Below are 22,010 nucleotides of genomic sequence, written 5' to 3'. Positions count from 1 at the left end.
AGTTTAGTCATAGTTTTTATTATTTTTACTCCCATAACTGGGATTGCCAATAAGACATGTTATTTTACTGCTGTACTCTCAAGTCCACAGACCTTTGAAACTCATTTGCATATTACAGAGAAAATAAAATCAAAAGAGCAGTAAAAAGGTTTTATGCAAAACTATGAAATAAATGACACTGTGAGGAAGATTGTCTCACCTGCCTTGCTGTGCCTGTTAACTGATGAAATTCCAGATCTTAGGCATGTCAGTTGTTACAGTTTACATGCAGCTCAGTTACCATTCTGGAAGGGAAATATATGTCTCAGCAAATCCTTACAGAGATATATTTTCGCCCAAGAGAATGATGTAATTTCAGAACCCATGAGAAGTGGAATATACGTATGTTTTTGTCTCAAACAGACTCTGTAAAGTGGTATTTTGGTCATCTTTTGTCTCAGAGTCTGATTTTTCTGCGTACTTGTTTAATTAAGCAAGGAAATAAGTTCAATGCTCTTATTTTTATTTCCTAGCTGTTTGACTGGCACATACACCTTGATAAATCTCTACCTGCACCTTTGGGTACCATAGGTGCTTGGCTCTATAGAGCAGAGACTGCTCTAAGAGAAGAAGTAAGTGTTCAGCAAGCTCATGAGGAGACAGCAAATATAATACACCGGAAGCTCGAACAACTTAAGGTAAGTCTAGATGCATTGATTCTGTGCACTATATTTCATTGTTTCCAAGGCTGTAATGATCCATGATTATTACTTGTGATTTGAAGGCTAGTTGGTATAAGTGGTATCACCTTGATGATAGGTTAAAAATTAGATGTCTTTCCATGATGACTTTAGCTGTGATATCTATATATTTTCCAAGTGATAAGCTTTCTGAGAGATATCAGGTACTATCATTTTAACTGTTTCCCTATTCCAGTTCTGTTGGGTAAAATTCCACAGGGAACTCATGAGCTGGACACACAATTCAGCCATGTGAACGTACTAAGTGAAAGTGAAGACAGAGAGCAAACATACTAATTGTGCTATTGATTAGTGCAGGTGATATTATTGCCAAGATTGGTGAAAAAATAGTGATTTTTCACTGTGTTGAAAAGACAAATAGCATAAGAATTCTCCTCTGCTGTGGTAAAGAGGAAATTTTTCTAGATAATTCTGAATATCATTGCCATTATTCTTTGCTGAATATATGTTCTCTTTTAAAACCAAAATTGTGAGGTCCGTGCATTTATGCAATAAATATGAGAAAATTATAGGCAAAAGTTGTTGGAGATGTGATGAAAGAAACTGAAACAGCAAATATAAAGGGGAAAGGAAGAGAAATAGCATCCAGAAAGGCTACATTTGTGACAGTAAGGCAGTTCAGTTTCATATTGTGGTGGTGTTTTTTTTCTATCACTAGTAATTTAAAACTTGATTGTTTGTGTTTGGATATGGGTTTGATTATTATGGGTATGGTTTTGTTATTTTTCCATTAAAAATTTCCACTTATTAATAAAAGTAGTGCCACATAATGAAAAGCTGGTAATTTTAATGGACATTTTTGGGACAGTTGTGATAGTTACTGTGCATCCCAATTATTATTTATTAAAACATTGATAGCTCTTCTAAGTGGTAGCTAATAAATTTTAACCAAAATAATGTTGAAAACTATGCGGAAGATATTGTTTACTGCTATCTTTCGAAGTCTAGCCTTTCATAAAGCTACATTTCATTAGTTTTCTTGTTGATATAAAATGTTTCAGGGTTCATAAGATTCAACTTTCACTGGAAAAAAAAAAGCAAATCAAATACTTTTGTTTACATAATGTAAACATAGACTTTATCTTAATACATTTATAAAACAGAAAAATGTTTGTACTAAACTGTATTTTCTTTGCACTGGAAATACTATGGTTGTGGATTTCTACTTCAAAAATAAGTTTTGATTTAAGCTCATCTGTGCCAGGGGAATTTTCCCATGGGAATGGGAAGGGAAAGCTTCAGCATAAGTTGGTATAATTATATAATCTCCTGGAGCATTTTTTGTCACTGGGATTTGCATTGTGGTATCCTGGTATGCTACTGGGTAGTATCAGAAATGCATTAAAATATTTTTTTCAGTCACTGGTAGGAAGTTTTTGAATTTTTTGTTATGTTTGTTCGGATAACATCATTACTTTCTCTACAACTTTGTCTGATCAAACAACGAGTTATTTTAGTGAACTTTATACTTTATGGTCAATTTGATACTAATACAGAAGGTACCAGCTTAGACAAACCTTCAAGGAATTAAGCAAGAATTTAAGATTTCAGTTAATGCCACCAAGATGGAGAAATTCAGGACAGTGTCCTTGTTGTGGGTCATTTTGCAAAGCAGGATTTCTCTTAAATTTCCTCTTTACCTTGTATAAAAGGCTTTTTGGGCTTCCACTTGATGTTAGATAAAACAGTTGGGTTTCATTTTTACTGTTACCTATTAGGGGAATCCCTTTTCATTGGGCAAGGTCCCAAATGCAGCTGATACCTGTTCCAAGTCATTCCTTGATGTGAGTGTATGTTAGTCATAGGATACCCTCACTGGAGTTCTCCCCATGGTAATACCAGCCCATCACCTGCTTCTGAAAAAGTCTGATTCATTTCTTTTCACAATGAGGTCTTGCCTGGAGTGGAAAACAGTGAAAACACTGGTGGGTCACCAAACAGGTGACTATTTTGTGAGCAGAGACACGAGATGTGATCAATATGTGAGCCTGAACTTAGTTCCCCCAAGTGAGAAGGGGGCAACTTTGTATGATTCCCTTTTGCTCACTGGCTTCTGAGCACTTTGAGCTGGAATCTGTCTGTGTTTGCAGCAAAATATCCACTGTTTTGTGTCCTCTCAGCCACTGGGCACTTTGTGTGTTTTTCTTACCATATCTCTACAAAGACTACTGCCAGTCATTCATTTTAATATGTAATCTCCAGGAGGCTGTTTGAAGCGGTGTTGCTTAGTTACAGTTGAAATATGCTCTGCTGCAAGGTTTTTGCTGGTACAATTCTTATCACAGGAATACCGGTCGAGTACCACATTCTGCCTTCATTAGTGTAATATATAGAGAGCAATCCTGAAATCCTTTGAAGCTGAGAGAGTGAGAAGTTCACTGAATATTGAAAAGATACTTACATAAGGAGCTTTGGATTCTGCCTGTATATAGAGATTAGTTGCTGAAAATTTGAATCAATACTTAACAAAGGTTAGTATCTGCTGTAAGGATGTAAACAGTAAATTTAGCATGATTGTACAATAGTGGTATTAGAGTATTTACAAACTGCATTTTGGCATTTTTTAATACAATTAAGTGTTCTTTTGTTAAACCATTGCAGTGTATCCTTTGCTTTAAAATCTTTCGTAACTGAGAAACAGCTTTAACAGAGCATTTAACAGGGGTGTTCCCTGTGTAAATGTTCAAGCTGATGTAAATGCTTTCTGGAAGGCATACCCTTGCATGCAAATGTGAGAGCATGATCAAATAGTTAACTACATTGAGTCATCAGTACAGGCTTCAAAATGTGCTTATTAGCTAGCCTACTGTGAGCTTTGTCTCTGTCTCTGTCTCTTTCTGTCTCTCTCTCAATCTCTTCCCCCATTCCTTTTTTCTCATTCTGTCTCTCTCTTTAAAATCAGGATCTACTGAAAAACATAGAAGGACACAAAAAGACATTCCATGAGATCCACGGGGCAAGGTCTGTTAATGGAGTGCCTATTCCACCTGACCAATTAGAGGATATGGCAGAGAGGTAAGGCTTTCAACCCAAAATGAAAATCTTCTGTGAATGAAAGGGAACCTGTTTGATTTTTTAACCTGTTCATGTAGAAATTGCTGTCTAATAATGTTTCTTAATGGCAAGCATGTAAATACTGACGGAAAACCTTCCCAGAATATAAATAAAAATTTGCTGAAAAGACCTGTGCATTAATGATTGGTGAGAATCAACATAAGCAATGTGTTTTGGGAAGGAATACTTTTTCTTACATCAATCCTGTTATTACTTGCCTGTGAAAGAAATGTTATATAATAACAGTCAGAATGAATGTAAGAAAAAGAAAAATGACTTTGCAAAACTTAGTAATAGATATAAACTGTTTATTTCTATGAATGAACAGGATTATAATTCATTTGCTATTCAATAATAATTATCAGAATGATCATTGTACATAATTATATGTTTGTAGGCTTAATTAGGTGAAAGACTAGAAAAATATCTGAACTGTAACTAAAGCTTTCAGGAAAAACTGAAAGGGGGGAGAAAAGGGTGAGGATGAAGGAAGAAAAAATTATTGATGTATTTTACTACAGTATGATTCATTTTCTAGGTTTAATTTTGTTGTCTCTTCATCTGAGCTCCATCTGTTGAAAATGGAGTTCCTGGAACTGAAGTACCGTCTACTGTCACTCTTAGTCCTTGCAGAATCAAAGTTAAAATCATGGATTATTAAATACGGAAGAAGAGATTCAGTGGAACTACTTCTGCAAAATTACATAGTAAGTTGGGGTTGACTTCTTTTAGTTACTATTTTTGGAATATTCTCATCCGAGATTGTTAGAATTTAATAAAAACTGAAAGAGAAATGAGATTTGTCAATCAAAACCTTTAACCGCATTTATATAGAGTACCTTACCAGCAGTGTCTCTTTCATCCCCTGGAGGAACCATAATCAAAATGCTAAAAATGAAAATGCTGCATTTTGCCCCATTTCCTCAAGAAAATAAATAACGTCCCAACTGCTAACCATGTCTGACTGTTAACTTATTTACATATCTGGAAGTTCTAAATCCAAGACTTTTACTTGTTTTAGATTATAGTTTCAGAGAATTTAGTTTCTTGTTTTATGACTGCTTAGATGCACTTTATTGTGACTATGTATGAAAAATGTGCAGCAGTAGAGGAGGTTTATGGGGTGCAGTCCTCCACAGTTCAGTTATTATTAAAGTCCTCCAAATGAGCAGAAAAAAATGTTATGCTGTCTTCATGTATTTGTTGAATGTATTATACTTGTTGGGGAATCATTTTCTTACTTCAGGGAATGGTTTTTCCACTTATCCACTTCCTTTATTTCTCCTCTGGAAAGAGATTGGTTTAGCTCTGCATCATCCACGTATCATGAACAGAGACTACTGACTTACAAACGCTTATTGATACGTTTCCAGTCATATGCAGCAGTCACAGCAGTCATATGCTGCTGTGTCTTGTTAAAATCTTCCTTGCCAATCTTGTCAGATGTCTGGTAGGATGGTACCATCACTTTACATTAGGGTATGAGGGATTCTTTCAAAAGTAGGACTGGGATAAATATTTTTCCTCTTTTATTTGATCCGTATGAGGAAAATTGCACAGAAGAATTCAGTTTGGAAAGAATTCATACACTTACAGAAGCATTCAGAGCCAGGACACTGTAGAGAAAGTTACTGATGCCCATATATCTTGCATTGGAAGCAAACTTGAAACTCAAAGTTCCTCACACAAAGAGAGAATTGAAGGCTATTGATACTTTTTCCTTTCTATGTTTAAGCTTTAGTAGTTAGAGATTCAAACATTTCAGGAATTAAGCCTTGTTTTAAACCTGCAAAACTCAGGTGAACATTTACAATAAGATAGTTCGCTAGAGAGTTTTGCAATAGCTAGGAGTTACAGTCCATTTGTATGTTTTATAAGGTTGTCTCAGAGACTGCTAAATGGGGTCAAGAGAAACAGTGAGGGAGTAGATAGCTTAACTTTTGAATTATTATTTTATATTGATTTCTTGTTTATTCTTACATTTAGCTTTAAAATGGACATTAAGTGGTGAATTTGCATGTTATTTTGAGATTACTTCAATTATTTCTGTGCTCTCTGACCACTAATGTTGAGCTGGTCATTAAGGAAAATAAAATGCTTCCTTTCATCATTTGTGAAATTGTATGACATCAAAATGAGGAAACTCAGAGAAGAAGATAGTGCTACGTTTCATTCCTGGTGGCCTTAATTTATATTTCCTTCTGGGTGTCTGTGATGGAAAAATATTTTCTTTGGCAGTTCAGCCAAGTTTCTAGGAGCAGGAGCTGAATGTTACTCTTCTGTTTAATTGGGAATCTTAACTAAGAAATCTGTAGTCAGTACCTTCAGTGATTATATTAGTAGGAAATAAAAAAAGGAGTCTATTTGTCTGCCAAAACAGACTGAGCTATATTGGCATTTTAGGAGCATGCACAGTTAGAATCTGGATATAACACATGGCCAGAAAATATCTGTGTACTGTAGTTAAAAATAAAAGTGTTGGTTGCTAATTTATCCCATCTTTTCATCTATGTGTCATATACCAGAAATAAAGGTTAGTACAGATTGTATGTCATCAAACTGAATAATATATTGTACCAAAGTCTCAGATGCACTGGAGATAATGGATACAGCTATCCATGGCTTTAAACCCATAGCACTGTTTTTTGCCACCATTGTATTGGCACATTTTTGGCAATATAAGCTATATTGATTTGGGAAAAGCTGAATGTTTTTTAAGGGATCTTGAGAGATGGGAGAAATTTACTCAGTAAAATTTATACATTTCATTTTTGAATATATTTGCAATTGCTCTTGTGATCAGTATTATATAAAAAGTTTGGTCCAATCTTTTCATATGAAGAGGTTTAGTTTCAGCCTGAAATGGCTGTGGGTATCGGTTAAACAAAAGTGAAAAGTCAAGAATTTGTCAAATGTTTGTGGTAGAGCATGTAGTTCTTTGTATTTGACAGGCTTTGGTTTTATTATTTTTTAATATAAGGGAGAAGAAATTCTGACTGTTCCAAATTTGCCTGGTTATAAACACATTTCTAAATTACATGTTAGATAACTGGTGGTTTAACATAGCAACTGCAAAAAAAAAAAAATTAAACAGAGGATTTTTAGGTGTATTCTGTCTGGTGGCTTCATTTTTAAAACTGTTTATCATGTTTATATTATGTGGGTTGATGAATACAAGATCTAATTCTCCTCTTCAAAATACATTGACCTTTGAAAATTTTTACTTTCAACACTGAAACTTTGGTATTGCTAAAAACCTTGTATTTCCAAACTGACAGTTGTACAAATAAAAGATTGTCTATTCTGACATTCCAGAACTTGTATGTACATCTTAGAGATGCATTTGCCTTAAATATGTAGATCTGTAGCTGGAGGCATGGCACATAATGTAGGTTATAAAACCACTCCAAAACTCTAGTAAGTATGTTAGGGAAGGCAATGTAAAAGCCCTGTAAAAAGGGATTTTTTCTCTCCTCCATTTTTTTTTTCTTTTTAGCAGTGATAATGCAAGGTACAATATATTATATTTGCATAACATAGATACATAATTATACAGAGCATTTAAAAGAAGAAAAAAAGTAACATTTCTGAAAGATTAAAAAAATCAATGCCATTTGGCATCAATGATAGGTAGGTATAAATGACAAAGAGACATAACTTTGTGACCATAATATTTCCATATAAATTATTCATTATTCTTTAACATATTGCATAGTGGAAACACCGCTCCCAAAGGAGAAGTACTGTTTTGCACTTTGGAAAAGCAGCATCTTTTCTTCAGTGTTTCCTTAATCTTATTTTTTCCACTTGCAATGAAAGTAGAATAAAACTGAAGGATAAGTCAAATGTATTTCAGTTCTTAAAACAAAATCTGCCTTTCTGCAAAGATTAATACAGGAATGTTTTTTAGTGTTCAGCAGGATTTGATTTTTTGTGGGAGCTTCCTATAAGGGAGGAAATTTTAATTTTTTTAATAGAAACTATTTCACTGATCATGTACATTTTAATTGTTCATGTTCTGCACGATCAATGTATAATATTCTAGGAATTTCAGCAATTGATTAACTAATAAACTAACTAAAAACATATTAAATATACTTTCCATAGGCAAAGTAAATAAACTCAATTTGTGAGGGTAAATGCTACTGTACCATTAATTTGAAAAGATGAAATTTTAATATTATTTTATAAAGAAAGAAAGAAAGAAATAATGAAGTTAAAAGCTGTCATGGCTCTCCTGGTGTAATTTCAGGGGACGTGTTCTAATATATATATTTATTTTCTCTGTTGTAATATGTCTTTTTCCTTTTAGTCTGTTATTGAAAATAGTAAGTTCTTTGAGCAATATGAAGTTACATACCAGATCTTGAAAAGAGCAGCTGAAATGTATGCGAAAGCAAATGGCTCAGGTAAATGCCTGTTTCTATTGTTGATGTGGGGATGATATTTTAATCTCTTTAGACATAGATATCTCCTAAAAAGATCACCTAATATTTGCTTCTTCAATGCAATGGAGCTGTACAGTAGCTGAGATCTACCAGAAAGTTTACAGCTTGGGATAGCAATTTTGCATTTTCTCTAGCATGAGGCCAACTGGCACAGAATAGCCTGTTGCTTTCTAACTTCCTTAATGTCCAGAAGGTGGTGATCATGCTCAGACTTTCTACTGGTCCATCCTATCTTCTGGATTGTTGATCTGGGCCCAGCAGCATGTCATTGAACCAATAAGTGTCATGTTCCAGTGGTTGGGGCACTTGCTGGCATGGCTTCATTCACTGGGAAAAAAACAGCTAGAGAGCTGACCCCAACATTGCTGTAGTAACAAAAGCATCTCCAAACTGATTTAAGTTTCTTCATCAAGTGTGAAAGGTTATAAGGGGAGCTCAAATGACAGTTGTACTGATATACATGAGAAAAAATGTGTAGCTGATTCACCAGATACCTCTTCTGATTCAGCAGATACCTCCTGTAATTCCTGAACAGCACTGCTGTACTGAGGGAGAATGCATGAGTGCAATATTTGACTGAGATAATTACAGACATAAGATCACTTTAATCTCCACTGAGATAATTACACTGTAATGTCTGCAGAAGATAGTTGCAGCTTCCAAAGTGATTAGCAGACTTGCAGAGAAATTGGATTTCTCTTCTGCTGAGAAATTTAAGTCGATGACAGTGACGCTCAAGTTTTACATAATTGACAAGATATACTTAAAAAGAATGAAAATTAATAGATTTACTCAGTGATATGAAAAAATCCAAAAGCAAATTATTTTCTAAAGGGTAGGTAATCACTTATATGAAATCAGAAACAGCTGTGCCAATTAGAGGTCACCTTAGCTGAAAGCTAATATGTCAATATTCTGCATGTATTATGAAGTCCCAGGATTTACTTGGGTTCTTTTCCTTATCTCTATTTCTTCCTTCTGGAATAAGGACTACAGTGAAGAAAATATTAAAAAGTAAATGACAAAAAATAGAGTTTGTTTTAAAGATGTTGGAAAGTCAATTTCATTCAGTGCTTTTGCATGCAGACATAATTTATGTTTGTACACTACATATTTCTACTATTTTCTTTTTTAAAGAAATTTTCTCTCTTGATGTCTTTTACTACAGACTATTGAGTTCGCAGTGTTACTGTGCTAATTAACACGGTCCCAAAGTTGTTGTGATAGCAAAAGTTTTGTGTACTTTTGTGTTCTTCCCTTGTGTACTTGTGTACCATTTTGTGTACTTTCCTCAGTCTTTAAATCACACTTCTAATTTCTCAGAAATAGCTTTGCAGTAAATTTGAGCTGTGAACAGAGCATATGAGTAAAAACTCTTCTGAAAGAACAGTTTTAGTCAAATGTAATTATCTAATAAGACTACATAATGTAGCATAACATTAAGCATCACAGAAATGGCAATGAACATAAATAATCAACGTCTTTCCTGTATCTTAGTGGAAGAAGTTGAGAGTGTGATGAAATTCATGAGTGAAACAACAGCACAGTGGAGGAACCTCTCGGTAGAGGTGAGAAGCGTAAGAAGCATGTTAGAAGAAGTAATTGCTAACTGGGACAGATACAGCAGCACTGTGGCAGGTCTGCAAGCCTGGTTGGAGGATGCAGAAAAAATGCTTAATCAGCCTGAACAGTCTAAAAAGGTATGAACTAATACCAAATTTATAAGACTATTTTGTAAAGTATGAAATATGAGATGTGCTTTTGCATTTCCTTAGGTTATTTTACAAAATGTGATTCAAGAGGGAGAAGTTCATGCTGGCAATTTTTAGAAGATGCATTGATAGACAAATCCTTATCTCAATACTCAGAATATTTTTCTGTTTCTGGCACACTATCTATATTGATCATAGCTTTCTCAATGTTTACATGTATAGCACATTCAGACATATATAAATGCAAAGAAGGAATGTTAAGTAATTAACCAATTTCCCAAGTGTTTTAGAACTCTTTTTGGATAGTTCCTTCTGGGAACCTGCTGTCATATAAAGTCTGTTTTGCTACCATGCTATGTTCTGAGTATGTATTGTATGTATGTACTAGACTGAGAAACTACTTTTAATCTTTATGATATATGAAGAGTTTCTGAAGCTATGTTAAAAACCTTTAGACATGAAAGTGCTATTCTTCACAGAATGCTAATTTCTTCTTAAATATACTCAGTATATTCCATTGCCTCAAAACTGTTAATAATTATTAAGAGGTAATGTAAACCACCTGTAGACTGAGATACATATTTTAAGTTACCTCTATTATTAATGTTGAATCTAGACCTCCACAGAAATAATGTTCACTTAGTTCCAAGGATAGTTTTGATTAGCAGTTTTAACATTTGTTTATTAAAATAGTTATATAGGTCTGTATAGTTGTACAACTGTCATTCCCAAGTATCTGGAGTCCCAAATGAAAGGTGGTAACTTCTGCTTACTGTATGTCAAACTGTTTAAACATTTCCAAATATTTGTTCTGTAAAACTACAAATACATCAGTAATCACAGAATTGTAGGGGTAGGAAGGGACCTCTAGAGATAAGCTAGTCCAATCCCCCCACTAAAGCAGGATCTCTAGAGTGTGTTAGAATAGGTAATATTATATAAAGATTCCATTGGTGCATTTTTGAAACCTTTACCTGCATTACTAAACACCACCATATTCTGTCCCAGGCATAGAACTTATGCTTTTATCTTCTATCCATTGTCTCTGTATTATTTCAAAACCAGTAAGTACTCTTGTTCTTTTTGCAAAAGAAAGTGGTTTCTTAACTTTGTCATTGGGTTCTCTGTTTTATTGTGAACCTGTGCACAGAAAACCTTGAAAAAAAAATCATTATGTGGTTGAATTTTTCTCCCATAATGTACTCAAAATTTAACAGCAAATGTATCATTGAACAAGCCAATTTTTCTGCAGCTTTTTTTGTTTACTTGTGGTACCTCTTAAACACTTCTAGTCACAACTCCCTTGTAACCTGCACCTTTCTTCAGCTGCATCTGAAGCAAGGGGTGACACAGTACTGTCACTGTCAGATGAGAAGTCGTGTATTTTTAGAGTAGATTGAGAGCCGTTAATAAAATGGTTCAAAGCCCCTCCCTTGGTCTTGAGAACCAAGTGGAGTTGTCCAGCTTGCATCCTTGTGGCTATTCTATTTCTCTCCCTAATGAAGGCAGCCTCATTGATTTAGTCCACTGGGAAGAATAATTGCCCTGTGCACTCCACTGAACTGTGTATTGTTCGGGAGAAGGGCAGCTGTCAGAAGCCAAAATGATGTTGGAGAACATACGAACCATTAAATAACGTGGACAATCAGGAGAGTGATCGAGTCCTGTTTAGTTTACTGGTATAGCTGTGGCAGTAGTGCCTGGAGATACTTTTCTTAGGAACAACTGCCCATCCTCCTGGAGAGCAAAAAGAAATGGATGCAGGGAGGATGTTTGTCTTCTCTGCCAATTCATGAGTGTGTGCTTGCCTACAAGATGCAAGCAAGCATTTGGCACAGTGGGTGGGTTATTTAGGCTGTCTCACTGGAATGGGGAAAAAATCAGTGACAGTCATGCTTTTTCCTTCCGCTCTCATCTGCTCTGAGATACAAGGAAGCAATGGCAAAGAATTAATCTTCTCAGATCAGAAATTGGATGAATACTGAATGATTTCAGTTACAAACTAAATCCTTTCTCTTAAGGAGGAGTTCCACTAGTTTAACTGAAGCTACTCACTACAGTAAAATAAGCTATATGTAAACTAGTGGCAATTTTTAAATCAGCAGATTGTGCTCAAACATTATAAAATTCTATTATGGCATATCCAGTTGTAAGCCATAATTTCACAAGTTTCATAAGCCAAAATGGCTTCAGAGAATAATTGTTCAAAGAGCTTTATCAAACCATTAGCTAGTGACTAAATTTTAGTTTAATGGTTTCAGGTAAACACTATTTGGAAAGGTTTAGGAAAGGTGCTTTCATTTTCTTCTTCAGGATTTCTTCCGGCACTTACCTCATTGGATCCAACAGCACACAGCCATGAACGATGCTGGTAATTTTCTGATTGAAACATGTGATGAAACCATTTCCAGGGACCTTAAACAGCAACTTCTGTTACTAAATGGAAGATGGAGAGAATTGTTTATGCAAGTTAAGCAAGTATGTGTTTTTGCTGCTGTTACTTTTAAATACTTGTATTTACTTTGACATTTCCATGCTAAGACCAGTTTGCCCCACTAGCAGGACTGTAGAACAATTTACTAAAATGTCTAACTGTTCTTAATTATTTATATTAGAATTTAAACCTTGACAGTAGTTTATTGCTATTGGGGCATTTGCTTTGTTTATCTTATTGATTATACAGATTTTTATTTTTCTTTTTATATATTTATAGCTAGTATAATCTGTATTTTATCTTTACAGCCTTAATAAAGTGAATATTATTCATTCATAACTTCTACTTTCTTTTAAGAAAATGAGTTTTACATACCTGTTCTTATTGTAAGCTCTGTAAAACTAAGTAGTTAAAATGGTGAACATTAATATTACTCTTTAAAAGCAGTTATGTTCAATTGCTGTACTGCAACCATAAGCAGATGCAATGCAAGCTAGCTAAATGTGTTCCCCAGATCACTCAGACATTAGATCAATCTCATGCACCAGGAAGCACTAATAGTAAATGAAACAAGCAAACAACAACAACAAAACAAAGACATATTTCCTAAAAGACTTTCAACTGATTGGAAAATAAATATTGTTTTTATGTTCTCTTTAAAAAGCAGAGACAAGACAGGATTACGCAAAAGTATTTCATGCCTCGTAAGCACATTAGAAAATATGATCGCTAATTATCCATATACATCTAACAGTGTTTTCCCCCTCTTAAGTGACTTATAATCAGCACTTGCTTATTTGAAGATGTCTAATCTGTTTTCTAACTGATTTCAGTCAAATTAAATGGAAATGCATATAATGGGTGCCCCCTTTATTGTAACTTTTCCAAACTAGATGATTCTCAAGTTTTTTTTTCTTTTGATTCACTGTGAAAACTGTAATGTCCAGAGAAGTGTGTCTCTTGCCCCACATATACAGCTTCCTTAACATCCCAGCTGTGAAGTTTCTCACTGGCCTCTCCCCACGAGAGCAGATTTTACTGGCATTTCCCTTCTTCAGCTTTTCTAGACTTTTTGTGTGCTAATCTTTTTGATTAGTAACAAAAAATTAATTGAAATGTTGATTCTGGGCTACAAACAAATGACAGTTATGTGTTCTTGGTATGATCCAAACATTTAGAAAGGCTGAACAGAATGTCATTCTTTTAAGTATCAGCACTACTTAAAGTAATGCAGACCCCTAGTTTAGAAGACTATTTTCCATTACTTTGTATTTTATTGGATATAATTTTTCTAGTAAAAAAGATTGCTCTGAAAACATGCTAATTCCCTCAAGGAATTGCTTAGTGGTCACATTTGGGTAAGATTTTTTTTCTTTTTTTCTTTTTCTTCTATATATTTTCATAGTATGCTCGAGCAGATGAATTGGACAAAATGCAGAAAGAATACCTGGATGGTGTTGCTAATTTGACAGCTTTCGTTGATGAAAGCAATAGAAAGTTTTCAGCACCCATAGAAGTGTCCTTCCTAGATGTGAAGATGTTTGTACAAGATTTAGAAGTAAGTGTTTTCCTTCCATTCATTTCTTTCTCTTTCATAAGAGCAAAATGTGTAACTATTTAATTCTAAGGATAAAACACAAAATTATTTTTGCATACATTTCCATTATTACTCTTTTTTTGTTTTACTAGTTGTATTTTTGAATAATTTATCCTATAGCTAATCTAAAGCCTTGTATTCTGTGGCTGACGTTTCTAGAGCACATTTCCAAAACTCTGTCCAGCTGGATATTGGTGTTTGTTTAGTTTCAGTTCACATCTGGTTGAGTTGACTGATACAAAATTGTCATTTGAAATATTTGAATAATTTGAAACATTCTCCAATCTTCACAGTCAACCATGACAAAAACTGGAATATATATCTTATATCTTAGTGAATGCATAAATGCCATTGTTGATTTTTTTTTAATTTTTATAAAATATTTGTTTCAGAATATTAAGCAGAAATTGCCTGCGATGGAAGCTCAGTACAAAATGGTCACAAGAACAGCACAGCTTGTTACAAAAGAAGTTTCCCAAGAAGAAGTAAATGAAATGCTTGCAACTTTGACAAGGATCAAAGAGCAGCTGAGCAAGGTTGCAAAATACTTTTTCTTTTATAGACATTAAACTAATTGAACCAGTAACCACTAAGCTCCAATACAAATAAATAAATAAATAAATAAAAATCAAAAAGAGAGAGAAAAAAATCTAACTCAGAAATATGCATTTGAGCAAATATATGGCTACAGTAACAATTGAGTTAATTCAGATGTAGAAAATGTTACTACTTCTTCACTTCAAGATTGCCATCCTTAAATGGAATATTATCTTTAATTAACATATTATTGATACTGACCTTAAAAAAAGCAGGTAGCAACTAAATAAATTTACATGTTGATGAAGCTGCTGTTTATTGAAATTTACCGCCTTCTTAATAATTATTTTTCTTTAAAATGTCTAAAAGGTCAAGGAGTATTCCTGTGCCCTGCTTTATGAATGCCAGCATCTGCTGTCTCCACTTGAAGAACAGGAGAAACAAATCACAAATTTCTATGAATCTCTTGAAAAGGTCAATGAAATAATTTCTATCCTGGATCCCGAAGCACAGCCTACAACTGTTCTTAAACAAAAAGCTCAAGTAAGTTTAGAAAGGGACTCACTTTAAAAAAAAAAAAAAAATATATATATATATATATTTGCATCTTCTGAGTATTTACAGCTTGATTTCTAGAATTTTTTTTATGGGAAGCAGAAGTTTATAAAAACAAACAAAGAGAGCTAATAGATTTAATTTGGTGTGTATTTATGTGTCCGCTAAATGTATTCTTTTCTAATGACTTCAAGGTTTGATATAATTAAAAACATGATCTGGTGAGCTTGACTGTTCAATCTTCCCTTCTACATACAAACACCGTGTTACTGACATATCTAATCTGCTGTTTAAAAAGCAGCTTGTAAGACTGCTCTTTTCCTCTACTTCTGAAAGTTGCCCAAACCCAGAATGTCATGATAAAATTACATGTTTCTTCTGCAGTTATTTACCATCAAATAACTGAAATCTTCTCAGCTCTGTGAAGGATACTGACTTCTGCTGAACAGAGTAAACAGAGATTTGAGCTGATGAATACAGTGTTCTTTCAATAGAAACTTGCGGTTTCTTCACCGCAAGATTTTTTAAATTTCTTTCAGGCTGTACAAATTCATGTGTTTTTCTTCTTTTTTTTTTCCTAAGTATAATTCTTAATGCTATTTGTAATAAAATTTGAAATCCAACAGCAGACAGGAAAGATTAATTTGTTGAAAGGCAAGGTCAATCTCATGTTAAGATTTGTCATTCTCATATCTGATTTCACTGTGGTCATAGAATTTTACAGTAAATACAAACCATAAAAGTAAATCACATACTTATGTACTGACCTGCGTTCTCCAAAAGCTGTCCCAATGGCTTTGGTACATGTCTATGTATTTATTTTTTTTAACAGACAACTACAAATCTATTTGTGTATAGAACTCTGCATATATGGAAAGAGTTATCTGACCTGTGTTATTCCATCTCACATTTTGTGAAGTCTTTCTTTTTTTTCCATGGTGCTTTGACTTTGTCCCTTTTGTTCTTATTGTTAAAAAAAAAAAAATCTTCCTGTTATTTTGCCAAACTTTTCTCTCCTTTGTTCCTGGCCAGGGTGGATATATGTTTCTTTCTTTCAGGATTTGGTAGCTTATCAAGAAAACTGCAAGAAAGCTTTGTCCCTCATTGAGAGAAATAGTCAGAGTATCCTGCAGTGCGTTGCTTCTAGTGAAGTGTTGCAGCATTTCTATCAGTCAACATTTCAGAAGAAAGTTACACAAGTTCAGATTACTTTTCAGGTAACTACTTTACAGCTTGGTGCATATTTTTGAAATCTTATTCATACACAGCTGAATCCTGCATATCTCCATTTCATTCCTCTGTAGCTCTGTTGGTAACAAGTGGTCAGGGGGCTGAGTGTCTTCTTCCACCCATGAGCTCCTACACCATTCTTTATTTCTCCTGACTTCCTTGCCTTGGCTAATTATTTGCTCTTATGTTCATAGACATTCCCTTTACATAAATCATGGAAGACAGAAAGATTGGCAGTTGCTGTTACTTGTCTGGGGCTTTGTGTTTCCTCAGAAAATGGAGTAGATTCTGAAGATAAAGTTGCAAATACATATTCACATTTTCTAATGTAAGAAATGCATAGAATGGTCTAGAGTCTCCTTTGCCTTTAGATATGTATTTTGTTACTAGTAATGCTGATATTTTCAGGGCTACTTAGCTCCAGTCTAGCATGATATTCACAATTATCTTGGGTTCAGATCTCCAGATACTGGGTTCTATATGAATGTCAAGCTAAAGGAAATGATCTGTGTCAGTAAGGAGTTGCCCCTGAGAGGTGGATTTTAAGATTTATATTGTATTTTGGGGGTTGTCGTTAAAGATGTATAGTTTTTTATTTACCATTTAGAAATTATTTAAATTATATTTATGTTTACAGAAGCGGATACAGTTGTACCTTCAGAAATTTACCATGTTAAACGTTAATTATTCTGGTTCTGTAAGGATGAACAATGATTTATCTCTCAGCGTACCCAGACATAAAAATGTATGAATTCAGAAACTGGCTTTTTCTCACATACAGACTGCATTCCTATGTGATTCTAATATTATACACAAAGTTATCTGTAACCTTTAAAAAGTCTTAGCAAGATGTTTAAATTGACAGCTACAGATTTTTTTTTAGCTCAGTGGTTAAACCTGTTACAATTTCTAATGCTGGGATGAGTAACCAATGGGAAAATAAATTTTGTGGTTGGTACGCAGTGCTGGATTTACCTTGGTGCAGCTGACCTAGTGAATTGTTCATTTCTTCTGTTAAATTTTATTACTTGATTATGGAATTGTAACCACTGAGTAATGCAATGTGACTAAGGCTTCAAAACAAGAAGAGTAGAAACTAAATCACAAAGCTTTTCTGTCTCTTTTAAGCAGCTTTTTATCTGGATGCACATGTGGCACACTAGTGTGATTACTGTACAAACTTCCTCCTCTGTTCTGTATTGTGGAAGTGGTTGGATTTGTAGGCTAAACCATCTTTATTCTTTCCCTTTCCTTTTCCCCTCTTTTAAGTAGAGGTTGATGCAGAAGGACAGAGTCTGCTACCAGGAAAAGTGCAATGATAAATATTTAAACATTTGAAAGAAATTGACATTTACGTTTTAGATTTAAGGAAGAAATGCTAGCCAAATGGTATAGGCATTCTAAAATTATTACAGATATCCCCATTAGATAGCTACTCATTTTTACTAGAACTGGGAATAACATTATTGTGAGCCTTTGTATAGGTAGTAATATTTGGAAAATGGGAGCATGAAAGGGGAAAGAGAAGGATTTCTGAATGGAATGTACTGGCAAAAGTGACACCACGCAAATGCATTTTTATCATAAAACAGTAAATAAAAAGTAATGAGAAAGTGCTCACTCATTTTCTTTGCTTATAACTCAGAATATGGTCAGGAAAGCTGGTGACTGGAGGAAAAACATAGAAGCAAATAGCCGTTTGATGAAGAAATTTGAGGAGTCTAGAGCAGAACTGGAGAAAGTGATACAGATTGCCAATTGTTGCTTAAAAGAAAAAGGAAATCCCGAAGAGCTTCTCAGAAAGCATAGCGTGAGTAAATTCTGATTTTTCCATGGAAGTTTTTAAGTGCAAAAAGCCTACTTAATTTTAAAATTATTATGGATTTCTTCCATGTGTAGAAGTTATACAAATCAGGTCAAATATTAAGATTGAAAAAGTAAAAAATAAAAATAAAATAATAATCCCTCCTATTGATGAAGGTAAGCAACCAGAAAGTGCAGAATAAAGTAGTATAAACATTACTTATTCAAGGGGCTTTAAAACTTATTTTGTTAAAATACAGTATCAGTGTACAGTCTAGGTATCCCAGAATTAATTTTCTGTATTATAAATAGCTAGAAGAAGTTTTCCTTAGCTAAAATTCCACTTCTTTGGTGCAGCAGAAGTAAATTTGAAACTTACAGAGTGTGTTAGGGAACTTCATGCTAGTAGGTATCAGTAACCAGCTTCATCTTCTCACCTTTCCACCTTCCACTTCAAACTCAGGAATTTTTTAACCAGTTGGACCAGAGAGTCCTAAATGCCTTCCTGAAAGCTTGTGATGAACTTACTGACATTCTTCCTGAACAAGAGCAACACAGCCTGCAGGAAGCTGTGAGGAAACTCCATAGGCAGTGGAAGGTGAGTGACTTTGAATGAACTCTGGAAGTTCTAAGTCTTAACTTCGGAAAGTTTCTGCATGACCTTTACGTTGAATATATATTAAAGAAGAAAAAGAAAAAAAGTTAATTTTTTTGGCTTCTTATTCAATTCTAAAAAATAAAAGTACTTTACAACATCAGCTACAACTGTGTCTTCAAACACTGCCAAATAAAGTGGTGAACAGTCTTCCTCTGCACATTGGTACTTGTGCTAAAAATATTTGCTGAGCATAGATGCTAGCTGTTCTTTAAGCTGATGTAGGATGACTGCGATCATTTTCCCAACCTTACGAAAACAAATTTGTATCAGTTTAAATTGTGTCATCTGCCAAAAGCTCTAAGAACAGAACCGGTATTGCTCATAAGGTATGGATTTCTTCGCCTGGATTTTTTTTGACCTGTTGCAGGAGTAATGGATGAATGGTTTCTCACTGGCACACAAACAGGAACCTCTGGAAGCATGTGTGAATACAGCTTCACTATTATTGTTTGTTTTATTGTTTTTATACAGAAAATATTTGGAGTATCTTGCCAAGGATCAAGGTGTCTCTGAGACACGTCTTTTATATATATATATACACATATATAAATATATATATATATACACATTTTCTGGGTCCGACAAATATGTGCATTTATCATATATATATACATATATATATATGAGATATTAGATATTGGTAACAGAGTTATTTGATTTTTCTCAAATGAATACTGAGAAAATCCTATATATTCATGCAAGTATATGCTTTGTTTTCTGTATCAGGACTTATTAGATAATTTAATTATAGTAACTTAACACTGAGGTAATAGGTGTGTTGTTTTATCTCTATGCTTGTTTATTGCCCATGGGAGTGTAGGATCTTCAAATGGAAGCCCCATATCATTTGATCCATTTGAAGATTGAAGTGCAGAAAAGCAAGCTCCTGGTCACAGTGGAGGAATGCAAAGCTGAACTAGCTCGAGAGAATAAGGTGCTTACCAGAGAAGGCAAAGAAAGAATGATTGAGGAGCACAAGGTATGAATTATATGCCACCAAGTGGGTATTTACAGAAATACATCTGAATGTAAACGATAAACAGAAGGTCTCACCAGCTCTAGTTACCAAACACTCTATGCACCACAAAATTAGATCAATCATTGGAGCCTTTAACAAAAAGTTTAATTTGAAATTGATTCTTTCATGCTAGTATGTAGGAGCTCAGTTAAGAGCATGTATGATCTAGGAGCTTAATATAGCTTAGAGCACAATGTAGATAGCTTTGTGAATTCTGCCAATTTGTATTTTTGCTGAATTTTCTGCTTTGTCTCCCATCAGTTGTTCTTTGGTGACAAGGGATCTTACCATCTCTGTGAGAAAAGATTACAACGGATTGAAGAACTGTGCCATAAACTTCCAGTTTCTGATCCAATGAGGGCTACATTGGAAAGTAGCCAGCGAATCCTGAAGGAGCTCAAATCTCAGATAGACAGTACATACACAAAACTAACAGAGCACTCAGACATCTGGAAGAGCTATACAAACAGGTGTCAGTCCAATTCCTAGATGGGTCTGGTAGTGTCTTCTGTGTGATCACTCCTCTAAATGTCCACATAAAGAATGATAAATACTGTGTTGTAAACATCAAGTTACCTGTAATTATATTTCATGTAGTGATTCCACATATTATAGTGGGTTTTTGAGGGCTTTATAATTATTGCCATAAATTTAAAAGGTTACCATTTAGTGGTGACCATTTTTGTCTAATTTTTATCCTTGCTTTGCATTATGTGGTGTTTTATTTCAGATTTTCTGAATTGGCAAATTGGATTTCGTCTACAGAAAGAGAACTAAAGAGAATAAAGGAATGTGTCAGTGATACTGCTAAATATGAGCAATTTAAATCATCTGTTGGGGTGAGCTGCTGGCTTATATTCTAACAAAGCTACAGTCATTAAAACTGTGACTAGAGAAAAATATATTATGAAGTGGTGTAACTGTTTTAGTATGGAGACTGTAGATAAGATTCTGCTGTTTCTTGGTATCCTTAAAAACATTTATAGGAGAACTTTCCACATGCAACAGTTCAAGGCAGAAGTGGCCACTTCTACTAGTTTAGAGAATAACAGATCCCTTTAATGGTATATCCAGAACATTCAAAATACAGAATCAAGTAGATAAAGTACTTGCACCTCGTTCTGCTGCATATACAGTTAAAAGTTTTGAACAAAGAAATGCCAAAATTTCTGGACTGGCTTTGAAGGATCAAGTTATATTGTCTTACATTTAGGGAAAGCTTCCATAGTAAAACATCTCTTCTACAATAGTATAGTAGAGAAGGCAGAGACAGTCTACCATTCACTTTGCATTTGTAATTGGTAAGAGAAACGGTAGGAAAGCTGAAGATTCTGTCCTTCTGTTCCTTCAGATAAAACGTAATGCACTTTTTTTTTCTTTTTTTTTTTTCCCCCACATGCTAGGAGCCAAAATAGGAATATCACATACCATAGCAGTTTGTGTGAAAGTCATGAACAGATTTTGAAGGCTAACTCTGCAGAGAAGTATAATTAGGGTGACCTTGATCAAGTAGAAAGATTGCTAGCTTAATGGGTACTCTGCTCCAGACAGTCTGATTTTTTTATGCAATTTACCTGCCAGCCAGTTTTCATTGGTGTTGAGACAAAGACATAAAAAAATTCTAAGCAAAAATAGCTATTAAAATAAGCAATAATAATAACAATACACATAAGTTAATGTAATATATAAGTTTGTGTAATGTCATATGAAGCTTTACTTAAGGTTTAAATTGTAACTAAAAAATTTGATTGATATATGAAAAATATATACATGGTATTTACCATCAGTCTGTCTTCTATAGGTTAAAAAATACTATTTTGTGAAGAGAAAGTACTCCTCTATTACTTTATAGAAGGTAGCTCTGTAAAGTCCGTTGAGCAAAAATATAGCCATTGATTGGAACATAATCAAATAAGGGATTAAAATATTACACTTCTAGTGTTTCAAGATAAGAACAAAAATAGTATGTTTATGTTAATAATCTCTGAACTGATGTAATGAATGGCACTCATTAATATTTTGTTTATTTGGAGAAAATGTTTTTTTCTTCCATAGGAAATCAGGCAGCATATTAACAAGCAGGGAGAAAATCACAGCTGGCTGAAATCTAGACTTGCAGTTATGACTAAAATATGTACTGATGCGGAAGCCAAAAAAACAGAAGATGAGCTTTGTAAACTTTCCAGTGACTTCAAAGGACTTCTGGATTTGCTGGCTGAGGTAG

The 22,010-nt window shown here is 34.2% G+C and overlaps 1 protein-coding gene across 11 annotated transcripts in view; it reads left to right on the top strand.

Moving 5' to 3' along the window:
- SYNE1 (spectrin repeat containing nuclear envelope protein 1) overlaps positions 1-22,010 on the top strand; it is a 286,948-nt gene that overhangs the window by 73,000 nt on the left and 191,938 nt on the right. For all 11 annotated transcript variants that reach the window (XR_002433840.1, XR_002433841.1, XM_021382260.1 and 8 more), the window contains exons 12-27: positions 513-677; positions 3,643-3,755; positions 4,333-4,501; positions 8,107-8,203; positions 9,740-9,942; positions 12,268-12,432; positions 13,794-13,946; positions 14,378-14,521; positions 14,892-15,065; positions 16,136-16,294; positions 17,953-18,117; positions 18,574-18,708; positions 19,589-19,747; positions 20,048-20,256; positions 20,517-20,625; positions 21,842-22,006. Coding sequence is in view for 9 of the 11 variants with exons in the window: in XM_021382260.1 (XP_021237935.1) it covers positions 513-677; positions 3,643-3,755; positions 4,333-4,501; positions 8,107-8,203; positions 9,740-9,942; positions 12,268-12,432; positions 13,794-13,946; positions 14,378-14,521; positions 14,892-15,065; positions 16,136-16,294; positions 17,953-18,117; positions 18,574-18,708; positions 19,589-19,747; positions 20,048-20,256; positions 20,517-20,625; positions 21,842-22,006 (2,484 nt within the window). In the remaining 2 variants the exon portion in view is untranslated. The remainder of the gene's footprint in view (positions 1-512; positions 678-3,642; positions 3,756-4,332; positions 4,502-8,106; positions 8,204-9,739; positions 9,943-12,267; positions 12,433-13,793; positions 13,947-14,377; positions 14,522-14,891; positions 15,066-16,135; positions 16,295-17,952; positions 18,118-18,573; positions 18,709-19,588; positions 19,748-20,047; positions 20,257-20,516; positions 20,626-21,841; positions 22,007-22,010) is intronic.

Source organism: Numida meleagris, unplaced genomic scaffold (assembly GCF_002078875.1).
Source record: "Numida meleagris isolate 19003 breed g44 Domestic line unplaced genomic scaffold, NumMel1.0 unplaced_Scaffold193, whole genome shotgun sequence".
Lineage (NCBI taxonomy): Eukaryota > Metazoa > Chordata > Aves > Galliformes > Numididae > Numida > Numida meleagris.
Note: the sequence above shows the minus strand (reverse complement) of the source record. Positions and strands in the feature narration are given on the sequence as shown.